Genomic DNA, 22483 nt, shown 5'->3' with positions numbered 1-22483 from the left:
TGTTTAGGTTTCCTAACTTCTTTAATTTAGTATTGTAACATCTATCTTTTGGCAACTGAATTGAAATCAACCTTCTCATATGGTATCAGTTATGCCTTAGGTTAGATCATCCTATTTTCCCTTCCACTCAAACAGAATGTCGACAAATTCATCAGAAATAATCGTTACCACCGCCGCTCCACCTCCGGCCACCACCCTTAACCCTCTCTCCTCGGCACATCACTATGTGCCAATCAAATTAACGTCCAGGAATTTCTTATTTTGACGTAAACAGTTGGTAACTTCTTTAGTATTGTAACATCTATCTGTTGACAACTGAATTGAAATCAACTTTCTCATATGTGCAAACCCACTGAACATCTATTCAAGCGCGCTTTCTCCATTTTATACTAAGTTTGGAGATGGAATAAAATCCTACCAGTAGCCAAGAGCGAAATAGATAATCAAAATAATATAAATACTTAGTTTCTAGCTAAGTTTTCATCATTTTTTTCCCTATCTTTCATGTATTAGCTTTAATATTGCTATTCATAGTTTATATTATTGTTATCTTGATGGCCATCGGGTTGAGAAGATAATCGGCCATTGAGTTTCTCGGTAATGCTATTACGACCACCAAATAAAAAATCATAGCAAAATTTTAAAGAGAAAAATTCGATTGAAGGAGAGTATACTTAAGAGATGAAAACTGAGACAATATTCAAGAGCATAGAAGATTAAGCAAAGAAGAAGAATTATCGAGATTATAAAAAACCAATGATACACATCACAACTAAATTACTCTATTACTCTTGAAAATTTCAAAACAATACACGTCAAAACTTAAAAAGACAAAATAAAAAGAAAATGAAATGAAATTTAAACCTTCCAAAGTTCCAAGATAATATTAAGTGAATGGGATTTGATCTCACGATCTCATTTGAAAAGATGATCTTACCTGATCAAATCTATATGTAAATATATAATTTTAAATCTCCCAAAAACCATATATTTTTGTCTACTTGGTTTATTTCGATACAAATAACAGAGCATTAAACCGGCGATACACGCTAACAGAGGGCTGATCACCGTCCAATTGGCAAGCTCAAATTGAGAAACTGTCCGGCTTTTCCTCTCAGAGACTCACACTCTCTCTCCAAGGCAGAAATGGGAAACAGGCGGTTCGCGCAGATTGATACGAGTGATGAAGACGACGAGTTGGTACTGTCACGGCTGTCCCGTTCATCTCACAATGCCGAAGAGAAACGGAAACGCAAGAGAATGAAGCTCGGTGAAGAAGACGAAGAAGAAGAAGAGAAGCAAAATCAGAACAAGAGGAAGGAGGCGGAGGATTCAGAGGAAGACGTAGAAAAGGACAAGAGGAGCAGCAGGGATAAGAAGGCGAAGAGCAAAGCCGTGGAGGAGTCGGAGCCGGAGGAGGAGGTTGAGGAGGAAGCGCAGGAAGACGCAAAGCCCATCGGCGATGTCATTAGGGTTAGCGGAAAGGGTCGAGGCCGAAGGAACCACTACAAATCATTCGAATATGATGGACTCAGCTATGACCTAGTGAGCATTTCTTTTTTTTAAATGCGTGATTAATTTGTTTAAGCTGAAAAATGCCTATGTATTTGCTTTGGGGTTATAAGCATTATCTTATTATTAATCATTATTAACTGCTGGTTAGGTATTTGATTGTCTTGTATGATTATATTGGAATCTTCTGTGTTACTTGGAGTTTTTTTAGGGTTGTGCTGTATGATCTTTGCTGGTGCATTCTAGGACTATTGCACTAGTTCAATTCAGTAAGCAAATATTGTGGAGAGGCTGAGGATTATATTTCACTCGGTAGTGCAACTATAGCACTAACTTCAAATTGCTATAATATAATGTGCTCTAGATACAATGAAAAAAATCATTTATAGAGTACTTTTCAAGGTCTGCAATTGAATTATTTTTCATTTTCATTTTCTATTTACCAGATTGTATGAGTTCCTATTTCCTTTTGTGCTGTTATGCCCTTATTTTATTATGCTCTACTGTGGTGTAGGAGGACCCAGTGCTGTTAGTTCCTGAGGTGCAAAATCAGAAACCTTATGTTGCTATTATCAAGGTAATGATTGTATTTATGAGATAGTAGAATACTAGAATTTTGGTTTTTATATTGCTTCTAAGTTTTCTTGATGGCATATGGAGAATGGAGTTTCTTACCCCTTTTAATTCTGCCTTTTCAATGAGTACCAATTTGTCTGGAGAATGGAGACCAATGTTCTACAAAACTGAGAATACTTTCTATGACAGTGATAAAACATAGAACATATTCCCCTTTCAAAACCAGAGCTTTCTGGTTGTTTTCTGAGCTCTCTTTTGATCTTATATTGATGAACACTTTTATGCTTGCAGGATATTTCTCAGACTAGCAAAGGAAACATGATGGTCACTGGGCAGTGGTTTTATCGACCTGAAGAAGCAGAGAAAAGGACAGGTGGAAACTGGCAATCACGTGATACAAGGGAGTTGTTCTATAGTTTTCACCGTGATGAGGTGCCTGCTGAGTCTGTTATGCACAAGTGTGTGGTACACTTCATTCCCTTAAACAAACAGATTCCAAATCGCAAACAACATCCTGGCTTTATTGTTCAAAAAGTCTATGACACTGAACAGAGGAAGCTTTTCAAGTTAACAGACAAGGACTATGAAGATAGCAAGCAACATGAGATTGATCTCCTTGTTCAGAAAACTATGTCACGAATTGGTGATCTTCCTGACATTGAGCCTGAGGACCTTTCCACTGTGCATGAAGATCAGTTGTTGAAGAGTAAACGCCTTCTGAGGAAAAAGAGCATGCATTTGTTAGATGTTTCTAGAGAGGAAGAAGCACCTACTAGATCTGGTCAATCTCTTAAAGCAGAAACACCTGGAAGTTGTGCCAGTAATGCATCAGAGTACTTCACAATTCTTAAAAACTTTGATGTCCTCACCGGTGCTGATCATCGCAACAAGTGCTTGGAAAAGCTGCTTCAAGCAATTGAGTTCATGTGCAATCCTTGGGATGGTGGGCAGGGTGATGCTAAAGAAAAATGTATTTCTGATGGTAGTGATCCTGATAAAACAAATTCCTCAAAACATGTGAATGGGTCTCAAGAAAACTGTTCAAATGTAAGCATTGAGATCTTTTGATTGTTGAGATAATTTTCAGAGTACTGGTATAGTATAAGCATTTCCTTTTGAGATATTAAATCTGTCTCTCTTTCTATAGGGTGAAGCCAATTTTCATTGGCCAGACAGTGCAGTTCCTGCTGTAGTTTCTCTTGAGAGAGCTGTACATGATGCACTTTCCTCAGATTTTCAAAAGTACAACCAAAAGATGCGGCAGTTACTCTTTAATCTTAAGGTTGAGAAGTTAGTTTGCGTATCTGTTTCTTCTGAATTATAGTTAACATGTATCTATCTTATGGATTACACTTGTGGGTGGATTTACATATTTAATTGCAAATATGCTGCTTCGTGAGAATGATAAGACCTTTTAGTATGAGATAGAGTGGCTTGACTTACCTAGATGTTCATCCTGAGTGTTTTCTTTGCAAGACTTATTTTTATTTATAATCATTGAAATTTGTGTTCTAGTTGTCATTTTACTTTAATGTCTCTTTCCTTTTTTTTTTTTTTTTTTTTTTTTTTTTTTTTGTGAGCAGAACAATGCGCTCTTAGCCCGACGTCTCTTAAATGGGGAGTTGGAAGCATCACAAATATCAAACATGACGCCAACTGAATTGAAGGCATGGTTCCTGTTGACATTTATTTATTTTGAATTGCTGTTCTCCATTTACAGTACATTTATTCTTAGTTTTCCCTTAACTGTTTTTGATATATTGGAGCATAAGCCATTATAACATTATGCTGACATTGAACTGCACAAATAGCAAATCCAGTTAACGTTAAATGGGATTCAACGAGTGCATTACTTAAATGAGATTTCTTGAAGAATTTGGGATTTGATATTAGGAGATTGTTATACTGTTTCTTATTATAGCATGCAAATCTTAATTGAATTCCAGGAAGGTTTGACTTCAGATGAGCTTGCAAGTAGGCAGCCCGAGGAGCAAGAACCCGTGCAGGTTTCTTTTATTTTTGTTCAATTGTATATATTTTAAAATAGTTTTCTATTTTCTTTTTGAATGTTGAGCTTTGTCATAGGTATAGAATAGTGGTCAATCACTCAATTGCGCACCCATATGCAATTTAGATTGGGTTCAAATATTGAAATGGCTTCTAAGCTTCACATATTCTTTCCTCCAACCCATCATTATGTGAGAATCTTGTGCATTAGGCTCTGCCTTTTTGTTTGCCCCCTACTGTTTTTGGTTTGTCATAAATCATCAAGTTGCTTTTACTTGTTCTTCTACTGCTTATATTTTTCATTAAGTAGTTGTGTCAAAGGTAGATAGTTGTCGTGTAAGATGAGCAAGGAATAATTTGAAGTTGGAAAACTGCAGTATTTGCCTATTTGGTGGATATGTGAAGGTTCCTTGTGATGTAGATCAGCTTAATTTCATTTTTCTTGTGCATATAATGGATCTATCTGATGAAGTGATATTGTACTAATATTGTACAAAGATCTCAGTATCATTTTCTAGCTACCCGATTGCATGGATTATAATTCATATACTTTCTGCTGCCAAAGTTAAGAGAATCTTAACTAGATTGTCCCAGCACATGCTTGCAGATCATTTTGATCCTATGTGTGAATTTATAATTTATAATATTAGTAGAAACAAACAGGGTTGCCAGGACAATTATGAAAAATAGTCTTTAATTTGCTTATCTTCTGGTGCAGATGACTGATGCTCGTTGCAGACGATGTAGTGAGAGACAAGTGCGGCTGATAGATATCATTCAGGCTGGACATGGTCATCGCTATCAGGTATTTCTTTTGGTAATAACTATGTCATACTATATTCTTTGGCTGGATCAGGATTACCTGGAATATTGTTGTTTGTTTTATTAGGATCTATGGTATTCAAATTCATCTTGTTGCAAATGAAATTCTGGTCAAGTAAAGTATTTAGGGATTTTAGGGTTGTTGAGATTGTAAGATATTTAGAGTCTAGTTTTCTTTATAGCTTTATTGGCAAACTGTTCTCCCTTTAATAGGAGTAATCATTTTAGCTTGATTAACATGTTCCTCAGAGGGAAATGGGGGACTGGAAACCATGAGTCGAACAAAGACTTCGGATGTCCCTTCACTTCTAAATGCAAGGGATTCCTTTTTTTTTTTTTTTTTTTTTTTTTTTTAAACCATTGCCATTACCAGATGCGTACTCTTTCAATATTTCAGTTTATGGCGTTTTACATAGCTAGCTTTATGGTTTATTTAACATTTCCTGTGAGGTAACTTTCCATTTGCTGACTTGGTTCATTGTAAGGGATTGAAGATTTTGAAGTGTATGTCTGGATCCTTTGGCAGCCCAATTTTGCACTTGCTTCATTATGAGTATAACATTAAGCTTGATATGCCTAGAATATCCTTCCACTCATCTTTGTCATTGTTTCAGCTTGAGTGTGGAGCATGTGGTAATACGTGGTATGCTTCAAGAGATGAAGCTGCTACGCTTACAATAGGACCATCAACCACAAAGAGTGTTGGCACAGAACCACTGGCCACTGCCAAGTTTGAAGACATTGAGAAGCAGCTGCTGAGCCCCCGGTCGAATGACAGAGGAGCCAGTGATGTTCTTAAGAAATCAACCGAGGTCTACATGCCAACCCTGGATAAACATAGATCATTCAACAAGACTAAACCCGAAGAGGGCGCCGCTGCTAACGGTGCTGAGTGATCCTTGAACTTTAGACTTGAGAGATCACTCAGGCTTGAGATTTGGTAGACCAGTTCACTCGTGTACATTAGTTAATCTGATGTAAATATATTAAATTTACGCAGAGAATGATAGGATGCTTAATATTGCTACATTTTGGCAACCACGTGAAGCATGAAGTCTGACATCCTATTTGAAATTTTAATAGATTTTACTTGGACAACTAATTTGATTAGCTAGGGTAATGTTATGTTATTGAAATTTTAATGGACCATTCTTGGAATTAACTCTATACAACAAGAGTTAATACTAATTAGTAATTGGAAAGTCAAATAGATTGCGAGGGATCCAAATGGTTAAACTGGACACCATAGATTGCGAGGGATCCATTAACTTTAACATAGAAGAGAAGAAATTATATATGCATTTAGGGCTTATGGTCTTAATTAATGGGCAAGCAGAGGTTTCCTTGTATTGTCTGTCCCAATCTCAACTTTCATCACTCTTGGCTAAATTTTTAAAGGTTGATGCAGGTGAAATGAGTAAATATGTTACGTTGATACTCAGTTTAATTGGTTGGGGGGGAAGGACTTGGTTTTTAATACAGTAACAGGGCGTTTGGTTGGAGGGGGGAATTATGTGGGAAAGGAATTGTAATTTCATGGGAGTTGAATTACTGGGAATAAAGTGGGAATTTAAATTCCAGTGTTTGGTTGACAGGAATAGAATTACTGGGAATTTCAATTCCAATGTTTGGTATACATGGAAATTGAAAGGGAATAAGTAGTATAAAGTCAAAAATGTCCATTATTGTTGTTAGACATTTATTTTAGGTTAAAAAAGGAAGGGGTGATTTTGACTCATCACTATCTTTTTTTCCCAGGAATTAAAATACCAGGGGGACATGGGATTTTAATTCCATGAAAATGGAGGAATTGCAATTCCATGGAATTGCAATTCCCTTCAACTAAACTATGGAATTTAATGGTCTTTGAAATTAGATGGGAATTAAGTGGGAAGGGAATTTAAAATCTCTCCAACCAAACTCTCTGTAAGTACTTGCTTCAATCATCTAGGGGACTTGATAGTGATACATTCATTGTACAAGTTTTTAATAATATTTTATGAAAAAACTTTTTGCACTCACTCTTTCATTTACTCACTTTTTATTATAACCAAGAGCAGGCAGCATTAACTGCAAAGAAAGAAAGAAAGAAAATTATTATATTATATTTGCAATTTCCCATAAACATAGCAGAAAGAAAAATATATGCAGTGGCTGTGAGTGGATGATTCCCTCCCAGTCCCAGAATTAATAATTAAATAAATGAGTGGAGGGATTCCCTCATTAATAATTATACCCATTTTTACCCCTCTATTTTTGAATGAATGATGGATGTGAGGGCCGAGGGGAGGGGGGGGTTTCACGTGATTTTCCTTCTTCTTCTTCTTCTTCTTGTTGAAGAGAAGATGCGTAAAATCAGCCTCCTAAAACGTTGCGTTCAACAAACAGCACAGTAATATAGCAGCAGCTGGAGGCTAGAGGGAGCATATGCTGGGTGAATGCTGATGAGTGGAGTTGAAGTTGAAGGACTTTTTAATGGACGGACATTAAATGAAGATTGGAAGCTATTTGTCTCTCAATCCCCCCTCCCTCCCTCCCTTGCCTGAATCTTGAAATGTATCAGTGCTAATAACTGCAATGTATGTATTAGGTTTGTTTTTGTCAGTGTGAATTAATTATATGATATGATGTGTTGATATTTTTGCTTGCTAGGTTGCACATCTTCTGCTGTGAATACTGACTGAATAGGCATGGAGTTAGAGTTTGACAAGTACTGTGTAGTGGATGGAAGCCCTACAACTGTTCTTCCAGCTCCACGGCATTGCCCAAAACTTGAAGACAGAAGATCCAAGAGAAAACAGAAATATGGAAACCAGAAACTCTGCCTAAATCAAGATTTCACTCAGAATAATTTCCATCACTACCGTAGTGTATCCTGTAAAGATTCTCTGTCTCGTTCAGAATTAGGTAATGAAGTTCTAAGGAGAGGTTCTGCGTATTGTAGTTCCAAAGAGCTTAGGCGCTTCCAGAAAACGGATAATGCTGGTGAGGAGAGGAGAAAAATTGAATTCTCGAGTGGGTGTATAACAGCTTCTTCATTTGGCATTGTTGATGCTTTGTGTAGTTCAGAGGAGGACAGTTCACAAGTAGAAGAAAACACATCCTCAGATAAAGGTGCATCACTGGGTAACAGAAAAAACAGATACGAAGGTAATAAGCCAAGGGAGACAGATCATTCTTCTGCTGTTTTTCCCAAGTCATTATCTGCCAAGTTTAGAAGAGTGCCTCATTCGCCTGCTCAATCAGAAAGTGATTGCTCAAGAGCTAGTAGTTCAAAGTCCAGGTTCACTCCAATGAGAAAGATGTTTGATCCGTTCAGGAAATCCAAGTCTCAAAGAAGTCCCCTGAGTAATAAATGTATTGAATCAGGCTTGGGGGACTTGGAATGTAAGCTAGCAAGTCTTAATGGTAATAAAGGATCTAGGAAACATTTGCCACCCAATTTTTCAAACACAACACAGCAATTCAATTGTGGTTCTCTGCCTTCCCGGAAAGGAAGCCACAATTCACTTGCATCATTTTTACCAACTCATTTGCATGGCTTCCTCCAGTTGGACAGAAAACACGGGGTGCCTTTTTTTGAGTTCTCAGTAAACTTCCCTGAAGATGTATTTCTAGCCAAAACATGGAAAGTTGGAAATACTTCAAATTGGGTATATACATTCTATTCAGTCCGTAACAGAAGGAAGAGCCATGGCAGTGGACGTGGATCAAATGATGGCACTAAAGAATCATCTCTTTTAGTTGGGCAGATGCAAGTCTCCAGCTATTATTTATGTAGCAAAGTAAAAAATGCCACAGGAGTCTCTAATAATTATTCTATGGTGATGGAGTTTGTTTTGTATGATAGTGCCAAAGCCAATCCAAGAAAAAGTGTGTCCTCTTGGGGCAGTTCAAGCCCATCATCTGTTGTTCCCAAAGGAGGATCAACTGAAAATCTTCTAGGGGGTAATAATGAATCAAAGAACGGTGATGGCAAGGGTCATACTGGTACCCATCCTGTGTCTGCAGCTGAATTGCATGAGCAGCAGCAGCTTGAAATTGCAGCCATTGTGATAGAAGTGCCAGTAGTTCAAAAGAGAGAGAGTTTGGAATTCAAAAGTGAGTTTAAGAATGACCAGTCGACTCTGTTGGGCTTCCCTTTCTTTGAAGGGGCTGATGGTAATGTGAACCCTTCAAGGGTGGCTGCAGTGACCCCTTCTGGTAACCATAGTTTGCCAACAACTGAAAGCCGTGGCCCTTCTCCATTGCTAGATAGATGGCGTTCTGGTGGAGGCTGTGATTGTGGTGGGTGGGACATGGCATGTCCCCTAAATGTATTTTACAATCTAAATATACAGAGTGCTGCTGACTGCCCACTCATAGACAATGAAAGACCGCTACAACTCTTTATTCAGGTACTCAATAAATATTCTAGTCTATATATAAATAATAATTATATCCTAGACCATATGTTTTAGAATTTTATTTGGTAGCACAACAATTGTGTTTACTTCAGTTCACAATTTTTCTGAGTCTGCAATAATTTTAAAGAACGAAGCTGAGTCCTTCCTGCCAAAGACAACAATTGAATATATCTATACCACAACCTGTAAAATCTGTTTTTGTTTTTGTAATCGGTCCAACTGTTAGCTGTGCTTGTGCTCTTCCTTCCACTCTTTTCACTCATAACTTTACATGATCCAAAATATGCCTCCCTGCAGGGAAAGAAAGACAAGATGCCAGCATTGAGCGTTAGAAGGATGGAAGGTGGGCAATATGGTGTTGATTTCGACGCTCAGTTATCTGCATTACAAGCATTCTCCATTAGTGTTGCTATTTTGCACGCGATGGAAGCAGCTGCCTTGAGTTGTATGGAAAAGGAGGAAGAAGGAAGATCAGAAATGCAAGAAGAATCAGGTGAATTGTTGGGTGAGGATGAAGTTAGAAATTCAACCAAAACAGTGAGAGAGGAAGGAAACAAGAAAGTGCAGCAGCCTAGTTTTGTTCTAAACCCTCCATTTTCTCCAATTGCTCGAGTGTAGGTGCAGGAGGATATGGGTGGAAGAGAAAACCATCTGCTTCTGCTTCTTTAAGACCACAACACAGTCTTCTGTTCATATTGTTAGTTTGGTAGATTGGAAAACGGTTCATTCATTATTAATATTATTATGAAATTAAAAGTAGCTACATACTACACCATTCAGTCATTGCATTGCTCCTTTTTGTGATTTATGTTTGCCATAAGTATGTGTATATATATAATATATATGTAGCATGTTGAACACTGTATACTTGGTTGGTAAAATGGTGAAAATAAACCACTGCTCACGGCCATGAACACTGTATACTTGGTTGGTAAAAAAATAAATAAATTGTACACTTTCTTCTTTGTAGTTACCAGTTTCCTCTATCTTATACGACGCCGTTTGTCCATTTCCATAAACGGTTAAACTAAACCCCTATCCTCAGCTCAGCTCTGCAACTCTAAAAACCTTGACTTGAGCTCCCTCAGTGCTCAGACAAAATCAAAATGGCTCTCAGCTTTCTCTCTCTATCACTCTTCCCTTCAGTTTCACCACCGAAATCTCTTTCTCTCAGGTCCCCACAGTTCAGGCCCTTCCCTTTCCTCCGCCTCAACCTCCCACTCACCACCGCCGTCTCCGCCATCGGCCCCGACGGCAAGTACTACCCTACCCCATCAGACGATGACCCTCCGGAAGCTCCAGAGGACTCAATGCACGGGGTCAACAAGTTCCAGCAGATACAGCGCCAAGCTGCACGAGCAAGGAAGCGGGAGGAGGAGCAGGCCAAGAAAGACCAGTCCATTTTCCTCAACGCCATCGCCGACGTTGAGGACGCGCCAGACGATGACTCTCTCGCCGCCGATCACCAGAGCTCCGGAGATGATTTCTTTGGGGAAATTGACAAAGCCATTGCTTTGAAACGAAAGGAGTTTGTGAAACAAGGCCTCTTGAAGCCCAACCCCAAGAAGGTGCTCCCCCGGACCCGGAGGGAACCCGAATTAGAAGACGTCGAGGAGCTGGAGCCCGACGAAGTGGCTGATTTGGAGGAAATCAGTGAGCTTCAGGGGCTTACTGAGATATCGGTAGGAGATGAAGAGAGCGAAGAAGAAGAAGAAGAAGAAGAAGAGAGCACTGAGGAAAGTGATGATATTATGGTAAAAGATGATGATTTATCTTCATTTGACATTGATTTCGATGAGCTTGGTAAAACTCGGCCCAGAATTTTGGAACCTAGTTTTAGGATGACTTTAGCTGAGCTTTTAGATGAAAGTAGAGTAGTGCCCATTTCAGTGTATGGGGACTTGGAAGTGGAAATCAGGGGGATTCAGCATGACTCGAGGTTGGTTGAGAGCGGGGATTTGTTTGTGTGTTGTGTAGGGAGGAAAACTGATGGGCATTTATATTTATCTGAGGCTGATAAGAGAGGGGCTGTTGCCGTAGTGGCTAGTAAAGAGATTGATATTGAGGAAACATTGGGGTGTAAAGCTTTGGTCATTGTGGAGGACACGAATGTGGTGCTTGCAGTGTTGGCTGCTTCATTTTATAGGCATCCATCTAAGAGTATGTCTGTGATTGGCATCACAGGAACTAATGGAAAGACTACCACCTCATACTTGATAAAGTCAATGTATGAAGCAATGGGGCTGAGGACTGGGATGCTTAGCACTGTGGCTTACTATATTCATGGAGATAATACGTTGGAGTCCCCTAATACAACCCCTGATGCTGTTTTGGTTCAGAAGTTAATGGCTAAGATGTCGCATAATGGGACTGAGGCTTTAGTTATGGAAGCTTCTTCTCATGGATTGGCATTAGGTAGGTGTGATGAGGTTGACTTTGATATTGCCGTTTTCACAAACCTTACTAGAGACCATCTGGATTTCCATGGGACTGAGGAGGAGTATAGGAATGCAAAGGCCAAATTGTTTGCAAGGATGGTTGACCCAGAACGACACCGCAAAATTGTGAATATTGATGACCCAAATGCAGCATTCTTCATCTCACAAGGCAACCCGAGTGTGCCTGTTGTGACCTTTGCAATGGAGAATAAGAAGGCTGATGTTCATCCCTTAAATTTTGAATTGTCTCTCTTTGAGACAACAGTCTTGGTGAATACTCCTCGTGGTATATTGGAGATTTCATCAGGACTGCTTGGGCGCCATAACATCTATAACATACTTGCAGCTGTAGCTGTTGGTATTGCAGTTGGGGCACCTTTGGAGGACATTGTTAAAGGTATTGAAGAGGTTGATGCAGTGCCTGGTAGGTGTGAACTGATAGATGAGGAACAAGCTTTTGGAGTGATTGTGGACTATGCTCATACACCCGATGCATTATCTAAACTTCTTGATTATGTTAGAGAGCTCCATCCACGGAGGATTATCACTGGTATGTGTTGTGTACACCTAACTGCCTTCCTTTTTCTTTTTCTTCTTTTTGTTGCTTAATTGTTATGTATTGAGTCCATGACTTTCTAAAAGTGCCTGTCGTACTAATAGGTACTTGAACTTGTGTTCAGATTAGTCATCAGTAAGTTCCACCCTCTTAGGTTAAAGAGATTGAATATGACCCTGACAACTATTCCTTAACTTCACCTGGGAACTAATTATTTTTCTTTGTTATTCTACTTGGTAAATTTTATGTGATAATTATTTTGTCTTCATTATCCATATGAATTACTGTCAAATTCTTTTGCTGACAAAGAAGAAACTTGGTTTATTGGTTGAAGTGTTTGGATGTGCTGGTGAGAGTGATAGGGGGAAGAGGCCCATAATGACAAAAATTGCTACGGAGAAGAGTGATGTAACTATTCTTACATCTGACAATCCGAAGAATGAAGATCCACGTAAGTATTATTGAATGAAGATAACATGCTTGATACCATATCAGAACTAGTGTAGTACTTGAGCCATTTTATTTGGGCGACTAACCTTGACCTTTTCTGCTGGTTTTTCTCATCATTAAAACTATGCACCATTTAAATTAAACATTGGACTTGCTCTATATTTGCTAATTCTGCTCACTTTTTTTTTTCCTTCTAATTTGATGTTGCCGATAAACATCCTATTGCATACTTACTTTATCTGAATCTGAATTTCCAAATGCACTGTACTTATACTGGCTCATTTCACATATTCGCCAGTTGACATCTTGGATGACATGTTAGCTGGTGTAGGATGGACTATGCAGGATTACTTAAAACATGGAGAGAATGATTATTACCCACCTCTCTCTAATGGCCATAGACTCTTCCTTCATGACATTAGACGGGTAGCTGTACGCTGTGCAGTTGCAATGGGCGAGGAAGGTGATATGGTTGTAAGTTTCTTTGTGCCCTTGTTGGTTTCTCTTTTTATTAGTACAGTAATAGATGATACTGACTGTTGATATAGATACGAAGTCGTCATACTTGAGAGTAGGAAATTTCTAATCCCTGCTTAGTTAATTTCTCTCTGTTGCCTTAAAGTTGTGGTTGTCGTCTCTTGTTCATTGCTGCAGGTAGTTGCTGGTAAAGGCCATGAAACATACCAAATAGAGGGTGAGAAGGAGGAATTTTTTGATGATCGGGAAGAATGTAGGGAAGCCTTACAGTATGTTGATGAGCTTCACCAAGCTGGGATTGACACAAGTGAATTCCCATGGCGGTATATCTTTTTATCATCTATCTGTTGTACATCTAATAATCTTTATATAATAAACTTTTGGAGCATAATATTTCGTCTTTATGGTATATTTTTAAACTGACAATTCCTGTCCATACTAGGAGGTAGTCTGTTATTTATCATTTCCTTATTTCTTTCTTAAACTAATTTTACATACATACGTACATATATGCTTGCATATTTAAAAAGAACAACTAGATAGATGTATAGACATCAAATTTCTTGGTAAAAGGAAAATGCTACTTACTGTTAATTATAACTAATCAATCATTGGCTTTGTTGTCATACAGGCTGCCTGAGAGCCATTAATATGAGGAGGCAGGGGAAAGTTGTGGGCTAATATTTTGACAATAGCGGGAGAGTGAAAGCAAGCTCTACTATGAGAGGAGATGGTGCGGCAGATGTAATTCAATTGTAGCTGCTTGCTCTTTTCTCTTATCGGCCGGGCGGGATCTGTAAATTATGGAAAGAAGGGGATTTACTTGAGTAAGTGGTTGTATTCATTTTACATGGTTTGAACTTATTTCCACAGTACGGAGTACGTTTTAAAAAGAGGCTTGTCATGCTGCAAATGTTGTTATTTAGGTTTATGCATCATAATTCTAGACATATATATATATATATATATATATATATATATATATATATATATAGAATCTAGTTCAAATGAGAACCACTCTCCAAGTGAGAATCTGTGGACAAATTCAAAAACCATCTTTCTGCAAGATCTGATGGTTAAGAAATCAAGTAAAAAAGTAGGGTCATTCATAAATATTACAAACTTTTGAAATTTATAGTATTTATATGAAAACAATCTCTAAAACTCATCCTTTATTTATTTATTTTCATTTTATGTTCTATTCTTGCTTGCAGTTGCAGATTTAAGGATGTCGTATTCCTAGAGCAGTTTCCCAAATTGAAGAAATGGAAGTTCTTTTGAAGGCAAAAGTCTCTGCCGTTATGATACTCATCCTAATGTGAAAAAAAAATGGTAGCAATAATTTTATTTATATTTTTTTTTATAAATATAGAACACAAAGTGGCATTTGGTAAAATCACAAGTACGGAGGCTAAATACGCACGCATGCACGCACGCACTTACTTACTAAGCATGCAATTCTATCTATGCGTAAAATATATGTTCTAAAGCAGCTAATAATAAACTGTGGGTGACCAACTTACAAGTGCAAGCAAGCCTGTTACTGTACGCACCAAAAATTTGCATATTCCTACAAACTTACACTATAATAAGTATCCAACCTGTACAACTAGCAGTGAGCAGTAAGTATTATAGGGCTTCTCCCATCATTCCAATCCACATACACACCCCACCTAAAAAGAATATATATATGACTGAACCTAGCTAGCTAAATGCTTAGCTTACACATCCTATTCCTGACCCTGAGCCTGAGGTAATTAATTCTCTTCTCAACAATAATGGAACCCTCCTAAAATTTACACTAACTAGGCAGCCTCCCAACATATGTAAATGTAATACTGCTGAACTAGACCTTCCTTCATTCCATTAAAGCAGGCAGGCGTGTCAAAGAATTGTACCACAGGTGGGGGTGGTTTCTTTCAACTATCAATATCAAAGTCGTAACTAAAAATTGAGGCATTTTGTTTGTAGGCAACCCCAGCCCCAGTTTAGGAACTGAAACTTGAAAATTTTGAGATGGTGGCTGCTGCTCGGTATTGACCCTTGTTGGATTTTTTCATTCCCCTCCCTCCTAAGGAAGTTATTATTTCTAGGGCCACCCTATTACTTCTACTCCTTTCCTGTTAGCAGCGACTGTACAACGTCACAAGTCATCCGTTGAAGAAGATTGCATGCATATCAAGTTATACCCCGTTGTTGTGACCAAGAACTGGAGAGCATGAATTTGGGTCTAACAATGGGCTCAATTTCACATGACCTCTCAGCAGCTGTTGAGCCACCCTATCAGCTAATAGTGATTGTCCATCATATGAGCCCCCTTGGGCAGATGCTGCAACTGTTTCTCCAAACAAATGAGTTTGAGGAATCCCTCTAAATATGTCAGGTTTAAGATCTTGACATGCATTTCCATTGGGGTAAAACCCGCTTTGGGACCTTGGATTTGTTGGTGACTTGGGAGTAAACATTGGAATGACACCACTGCCACTCGTCAGAGGGGTGGATGTGCCAGATGTGGCCCGGGGGCTTGAAATGGGAGAAGGAGACAGTATTGGACTCATATGTTGAGGTGATCTTGAATGCAAAAGCGGGCTCCCAACTGGAGAAACTGGGCATGATATATTCCTTTGCATAAGAGGGTCACTGAAAAACAAATTTGAGTAAGATTGAGAGTGCATTCCAGGCCATACTTCAAGAATGAAAACTCCAAAGTATTATTTTATTATCCTTGTAGACTGCAAACATAGAGAGAGAGAGAGAGAGAGAGAGAGAGAGAGACCTTATTCCAGCAACAGATTTTAGATTTCTAGATTGAAGACCAGCTGCTCCTTCTGTCTCCAAGCATGGAGGACTTCTGGAATGCCCAATACCCTAGAAAAGGAATGTGCTTCACCAAATTAACCAAAAAGATAATCTCAAATCCCCCAGACAATTAGGAGTAAGTATCATATTTCAACTGTGAGAAGAAGGAATATATCAAGGAGCAATAAATTTAGGATATTGCCACAATAACATGAAATCAGTATGCCAGTAAGCAAATTGGAAAAATGAAAGTTCACTAAAGACAACAATTCATAGTTTACACTTGCTTGAGTGGAAAAGCACTTGTTCAAACAAGAAAAGGGTATAGTACCAACAAATTCCATATTCTATAAAGAGATATTTAAATGTTCCTTAAGAGTAAATAGTCAATTGTCAATTACATGAAACTTTCATTAGTTATTTATCCAGGCTTAAAAGAAATTTACTTGCCATCTTTATTTTTAATCATTATGTACATGCTCATATGTGTAACGCAAATTCCAAATACAGGTAAATAGAACAGAGTAAAGGATATGTGACATAATAGTTGCACAAGAAAGTTAACATTGACAGAGAATGAAAAGCACGAAAGTAATTGATCTCACAGGCTGCGAAACTGGAGAAACTGATTCCCCAGCTCCAGGACTTAGAATGGGTCTTTCTATTGGAGCAACATTTCTGACAAAAGGGTGGTCCAAGAGCTGAGCAGCTGTGGGACGGTGATGTGGATTTCGTTGCAAACATTGCCTCACAAAATGCTTGCCCTCATCTGAGAGATGGTCAGGGATTGCAGGAAGTTCTTTGCTGTTTCCAATCTTAAACATAGCAGCAACCTATTGAAAAATAATATGAAAGGGAGGAATAAAACCTAAGCAACAAAAAATCATATAGCAGGCAAATCCACATGCACTCTACAGTAAATCAAGTACAATACAATCTTTTGTTCTTATAAAAATAAAATAAAAAAGAAAAGTAACATAATCTTTGGTCCTAACCCCTTCATATTCACTCCAGGGTGGTTTTGTGGTAGCCATTTCCAACACTGTGCATCCAAGGCTCCATATGTCAACCGCACGATTGCAACCATTAGCATTTTTTATAACCTGCAAAGTAACCACATAAAACAAATTGTGGCAGCATAGCTTAGTATCATTAAGGTCAGAGCACAATTTAGAATAATGCTAACCTCTGGTGCCATCCAATAAGGACTTCCCTTGAATGACAATGGGCATGACTGCCCAGTTATCTGCAAAATTTAACAAATGAAGCAGGTCATAAAAATACAAATTCAAGAATTATAGCATACTTAAGGAAGTACTACACACTGATTACCATTTTATTAACCATATCTTCTTCTTTTTTTGTATGCAAATAGAAACTTCATAGGCCTGAGTTTTACTACTTCCTTTGTGTTCTCTTTCATTTTATTTTCATTGTTAAATTTTCCAAGGCATGTATATGGATGGCTACATCCAAACACAGGATTGTTGCCATAGCACAAACTATGGGTAAATGAATGCTCTGCAAATTATAACTAACAGCATTATGCAGAAGAGTGAGGTTAAGAGGTTATTAGATATAACCTACCATGATCTAATAGATTTGGCATTTTATATACCTAAAATTCTTGATAATGCGATCATAAGGCACCTCAACCCATATCCTCTGGTGTTCATCCCTTCAATCTCAATCATGTATAACATTGTGTTTGAATTCTAGTGGTATAGTTGCTAAGAAAAGTCTTACATGTTTTGCCATCCCAAAATCTGCCAGTTTTACGCGGCCATTAGGGTCAACCAATATGTTTGCCCCTTTAATATCTCTAAACAAAATAAAATTACACATTAGCTAAGCTCAATAAATAGAAATAAGAAGTGAATACAAAAGTATTCACAGAATTCATGGCACAATCCTTCAGAAATAAACCTACCTATGCACTGTACTTTTACCATGCAAATAAGCAAGCCCGGATAGAATCTGCTGAGTGTAACTCCGAATAGCTACTTCACCCAAATGGCCATATTCTTGAAGAATTTTATAGATAGAACCACCAGATACATACTCAAGGTATATATAGAGTTTGTCATCAACCTGTAAAAGAAAGTGAATCACAAAGAGAAGTTGACAATAATCTAATAATGCCCCTTGTTATCTTGATATTAATTATTTGTATGTGCCATGCATTCAAGTTTCACGAACGCATCTGATTCAATTCCCCTTAATTTCAGGTCAGATTAATTTCAGGACAGGTTTTGACTTCAATACATCAACTTGAATTTTGTGTTGCCTGAACATGTCCATTTGACCCCTAGTAGTTGACAGCAGGAGGTGAGTGGTAGCAGTTGGTGTCAGTGTGAAAGATGGAGATGGTGGATGACAGTAGCAATGGTCATAGTAAGTGGAGGGTGACACTGTTTTCCCATTCAAAAAAGAGTTATTTCAGTTTCTGGAAACTAGAGAATTTTTCATTGCTGAACAGGCCATCAATTTTTACGGATGCCATAACTTCTGTATGGAATTCTAAAAGATCAACCATGAAAATAAGACCTGAAAATGGAGTACAAGAATCTTACCATTTCAGATCCATAATACCGCACAATATTTGGATGCCGTAAGCGACTTAGTACAGCAATTTCCTGCCAAGAGTAATGGAGTTATTTCTTGTAAAGGTAAATTGTGAACTCAAATATCAGAGTATCACTACTTTCCCCTTTTTCATTTTGACACTCATTATCATTGTTCTACTTAAGAAAAGTATATACACAATGGGTTTCTCTTATGAAATTGTTTATAAAACATAATTTTCCTCCAAAAATTAATCTGCAATTGTAGGTTGTTCGTTATAACTCACTTGTCCAAGCTGCTGAGCACTTTCTCTTGACTTAGCATCATCTGAAAATAATGTTACCTCTTTCATCGCACACATCTCACCACTTTCACTGTAACAAGCGTCAATTTAAAAATTCAGATAAACAACAATTATACAAAACGAAAGACATTACATCAACAGAATTTCATCTGTCCTCTTTCCAAGGATGGAGGAAAATATGCAGATCAGACATTTTCTAGATTAAGGAAAATAAGGTATCATTGCTGCTTTCAAGTAAACACTCCATGCATCTTAATTGAAAAAATAGTAAGCTTATTTGAAAAACTAAACTTTCAAAGTAAAAAAATGGAAACATTAACTCAATAAATTATAATGAGCAATCATGAATTCTGTCACTTTACCTGTTAAAACCAAGATACACATGTCCAAATGTTCCTCTGCCAAGCAGGCGTCCCTTCTTCCAGCGTGAACCAGGGCTGGGAGGGTTTTCTGTCCTACCTGGACTTCGTGGAATGACAGGAGATGCTCCTGCTGAATATGATGGAGAAAAATGAGAAGGACTAGAAACTGTTATTGGAGGTGGAGGAAGAGGCAGCAGATGACTTGGCTGCTTTCCATCATCAATCCATGTTGTGGAAGACTCTCCAGATGCCTCTCCAACTCGAGGATGCAGAGGAGTGACTGCACCACTATGTATTCTGGAGCTAGGGCCAGGGCTCGCCATTCTGGGGCTAGGCACGGGAGAACATTCTGGACTACACCTGCTGTGTGGCCAGAAGACCTGCCCAATATCACCTCCAACAGAATTGTGCCCTGAATTCTGACCTGATCCTGGACTCGAACATTGTCCAGATCCTAGAAAAGTTATATCCCCATATGGTTTCCCGGGCCAAAAACCTGAGTTCTTGACATCATGCCCAAATACCCTCATTGGACTTCTTGAAGGACTTGACATTGAGCTATCAGGAGCACTGTAGAAAGCACCATGACGAGGAATCTGTAAATCTGGTACGTGAGATCTTAAAGGCCTCCGCCTGGAGGGTGGAGAAACGGCCTGATTGTTTGACAAAATATTAGCTGACTTTGAAGTTTCTATTGGATTTGTGTTGAATGAAATAGAGGTTTGAACCTTCTGCTTCGCACTACAGGATTGATAATATTTTTATCAGGATTTAATCAACAAGGCATACTCCACATTTCTTTGTAAGTGACTAACCACTTAAAGAATATGAATAAACATACCTGGAAGGACTATTTATGGAAGTTCTACCCCCATTTTCATAATCAGAAGCTTGAGGGCTCAAAAGATGTGAATCAGTAGGATCATCAATATCACTGGAACTGTCACAGGAAGCAGTAGCAGTTGGCAAGTCCCTATCAATATCCATAGCATCTTGTCCATGTAGCTCAAGTCTTGGCTCAGGAAGAGGTAAGGTCAACAATGGTTTGAAGGCATACTCAGTTGCTGATTTTGCTGATACATTACTTTCAGGTTCACCATGTTGGATATTAGAAAGGTGAACCACAGGAAGTGGAAGTGGTTGAGCACAGGGCCTGACCGGCCTGTCTACAAAGCTCTGACAACGTGATACTGGTATTGACGTGGATGGGGATGGTGACCTAGAATGCACTCTTGTTCGAGAGCCCTTCTCTGAAATATTGTCGCTACGACATCTTTGAGATGATCGTGACTTACCACTGGATTTTTCTAAAAAGCCAATCTTGAATTTCCTATTTATTGTATCGATGAAACTTTCCGTAGTTTTCTTCTTCTCTTCTTTTGATGAAGACCATCCCCACCAGGATCGCATGGTTATGAGAAAATCTAAATGGAACTGACAAAAGTCAATCTTTATTGTGAAATATTACGGCTTAATCTCTGCCGATAGATACAAACTTCTTGGAGCTAATATAATGAGATCAGTACCAACAAGCTTTACATAGTTTACTCATTAGAGTGGCACAAAATTATCCAGCTAAGCATGTTGGCAGCAACTGATCTGCAGTGCAAAAAGCTCTGTATACCTGCAGCCCTGCAATACATTCTCTAATTAGCCTTTATTGGCCCAAAAAATGAGTAGATACATTCTCTAATTATCTTTCATTGATCCAGAAATTGAACACAAATGTTTGCAAGAACCATATCGCCAGAGTATAGAGGAACAGATGCTGGCATCTCAAAGGTCTAGCCTCTAAGGCTCGAAGACAGATTCTCTCTTTAACCAAACAACCCAAACTAATGGATGAGCTCAAGCATCAAAGCAAAGTACAGCACTGAACTAACATGTTCTGCAGATGAGAATCACACTCCACCACAACTACTAACTTTTCTAAATGAAGCCCAAACAGAATTTGCAAAGCGGAAGCAAAACATAAAGATTATCCATTTACATTTTAAGTGAATGAAAGACTTTGAAGTTAATTAGCTTTTTTTTTTTTGGGTATACCCAGTTCCACCGTCGGGCACAGTGACTAATCCCCTCGCTGAATTGTGCAAATTTCTATTGAAGTAAATATGTTGCAACCTAATTACTAAATAATTTCTTTATTTAATAATTACTCCTATCTTATTAGAATCGGAGTATGTACAGCACAATCATGCATAGTAAAGAAAAAGGAAGCAACATAATAACAGCACAAACTGCCCAGGTACTCTCTGCTGTGATACCCAAAAACTCAAGAATCAAAGAGTGCCTTTGTAAACAGATCTACAATAGTATAATATTTAAAAATAAAATAAATAAAAAAATCCTCCAAACGAAAGCTAAAAGTGGCAAATACGCAGATATGCAAGTATATACAAGTTTTTTTCCTTGCAAGTCATAAGCAAAGTTAAATTAGTACTCCCTAAGACTTGTTATTATGAAAATCAGATGCTAAGCATGGTCTTATAAGTTAAGATAATTAATGATTTCAATGAATTGATGGTATGATAGAAATCAAAGAGCAGTTTGAACCATAAAGGAGCATAATTTAAGCTGAAATGAAGCATAACCCTGCAGTGATTGCAGATATAGCTATACTAAAGTGTATGTATTACAGGAATTGGTGAGTTGAAGTGAAATCTGGGGTGAATTATGGTGAAAGGCAAAGCCCTAATAATTACTCACCAGGGATTAGCAGATAACCGGAGCTGACACAACCGAAATGAACGAATGTGCTCCACTACAGCTTCAGTTACTGAGAAGATGGAAGTTAAAATGAAGATAGAAAGGGAAGAAGAATAAGAAGGGGATAAGCGCGTGTAGATATTCGTTTTCTAGAGAGAGAAATTGATGAAAGTGTGCATGGGACCTCCCTCAGGTTTGCTAATCACAATTCATGTACAATTTTTTTAAAATTTTGAATTAGGGTTCACTTTCTCTATTTATCTGAGAAAATACATTGAATAAATTCTGTATTGTAATCTTAATTGCTTACTACTATCACTAATTCTTAATATTTTTAGCATTTATTATTTGTGGTAACGTTGTTGCATGAGGGCAGCATGAATTGGAACCCATTACATCCATCATGCTTTAATTGATTATATCCAATACGTTTTTGTTTTGATTGTGTTGGTAAAAATGTACTTGATTTAGAAAACGAGAAATATATGTTTGTAGAAAGA

The 22483-nt window shown here is 38.1% G+C and overlaps 4 protein-coding genes across 10 annotated transcripts; 3 read left to right on the top strand and 1 right to left on the bottom strand.

Annotated features, from left to right (window-relative positions):
• The first annotated feature begins 1013 nt into the window (after positions 1-1013).
• LOC109153023 lies at positions 1014-6027 on the top strand. 2 transcript variants are annotated; one of them, XM_019300745.1, is made up of 8 exons: positions 1014-1545; positions 2027-2089; positions 2380-3135; positions 3236-3370; positions 3672-3755; positions 4035-4094; positions 4814-4900; positions 5404-5625. In XM_019300745.1, the coding sequence occupies exons 1-8, from the start codon at positions 1147-1149 to the stop codon at positions 5407-5409; spliced, it is 1590 nt and encodes a 529-aa protein (XP_019156290.1). In that variant the 5' UTR covers positions 1014-1146; the 3' UTR covers positions 5410-5625. The 2 variants fall into 2 exon arrangements, with proteins under 2 accessions (XP_019156290.1, XP_019156289.1); XM_019300744.1 differs by having other exon boundaries at positions 1016-1545; positions 5532-6027.
• Positions 6028-7483: 1456 nt separating this feature from the next.
• On the top strand, positions 7484-10129 carry LOC109153022. 3 transcript variants are annotated; one of them, XM_019300742.1, is made up of 3 exons: positions 7484-7496; positions 7570-9314; positions 9621-10129. In XM_019300742.1, the coding sequence occupies exons 2-3, from the start codon at positions 7608-7610 to the stop codon at positions 9939-9941; spliced, it is 2028 nt and encodes a 675-aa protein (XP_019156287.1). In that variant the 5' UTR covers positions 7484-7496; positions 7570-7607; the 3' UTR covers positions 9942-10129. The 3 variants fall into 3 exon arrangements, with proteins under 3 accessions (XP_019156287.1, XP_019156288.1, XP_019156286.1); XM_019300743.1 differs by lacking the exon at positions 7484-7496 and having other exon boundaries at positions 7518-8834; positions 8883-9314; XM_019300741.1 differs by lacking the exon at positions 7484-7496 and having other exon boundaries at positions 7518-9314.
• A 124-nt stretch (positions 10130-10253) lies between these two features.
• LOC109153021 (UDP-N-acetylmuramoyl-L-alanyl-D-glutamate--2,6-diaminopimelate ligase) lies at positions 10254-14927 on the top strand. Of its 2 annotated transcripts, XR_002049456.1 has the most exons (6): positions 10254-12311; positions 12652-12768; positions 13066-13241; positions 13422-13567; positions 13876-14071; positions 14459-14927. XR_002049456.1 is itself a non-coding variant. In XM_019300740.1 (5 exons), exons 1-5 carry the CDS (start codon positions 10430-10432, stop codon positions 13892-13894), a joined length of 2340 nt encoding a protein of 779 aa, XP_019156285.1. In that variant the 5' UTR covers positions 10254-10429; the 3' UTR covers positions 13895-14175. The 2 variants fall into 2 exon arrangements, 1 of the variants encoding a protein (XP_019156285.1); XM_019300740.1 differs by lacking the exon at positions 14459-14927 and having other exon boundaries at positions 13876-14175.
• LOC109153019 (mitogen-activated protein kinase kinase kinase YODA-like) lies at positions 14800-22159 on the bottom strand. 3 transcript variants are annotated; one of them, XM_019300738.1, is made up of 13 exons: positions 21984-22159; positions 20801-20906; positions 20116-20698; positions 19275-20015; positions 18895-18982; positions 18617-18679; positions 17974-18134; positions 17790-17865; positions 17230-17289; positions 17039-17146; positions 16649-16876; positions 16021-16112; positions 14800-15884 (listed from the first exon to the last, which is right to left on the bottom strand). In XM_019300738.1, the coding sequence occupies exons 3-13, from the start codon at positions 20682-20684 to the stop codon at positions 15428-15430; spliced, it is 2643 nt and encodes an 880-aa protein (XP_019156283.1). In that variant the 5' UTR covers positions 20685-20698; positions 20801-20906; positions 21984-22159; the 3' UTR covers positions 14800-15427. The 3 variants fall into 3 exon arrangements, with proteins under 3 accessions (XP_019156283.1, XP_019156282.1, XP_019156284.1); XM_019300737.1 differs by having other exon boundaries at positions 20116-20906; XM_019300739.1 differs by having other exon boundaries at positions 20116-20898; positions 21984-22132.
• Between the last annotated feature and the right edge of the window lie 324 nt (positions 22160-22483).

This window comes from Ipomoea nil, unplaced genomic scaffold (genome assembly GCF_001879475.1).
Source record: "Ipomoea nil cultivar Tokyo-kokei standard unplaced genomic scaffold, Asagao_1.1 scaffold2480, whole genome shotgun sequence".
NCBI lineage: Eukaryota > Viridiplantae > Streptophyta > Magnoliopsida > Solanales > Convolvulaceae > Ipomoea > Ipomoea nil.
This window is presented reverse-complemented; position numbering and strand designations above follow the sequence as displayed.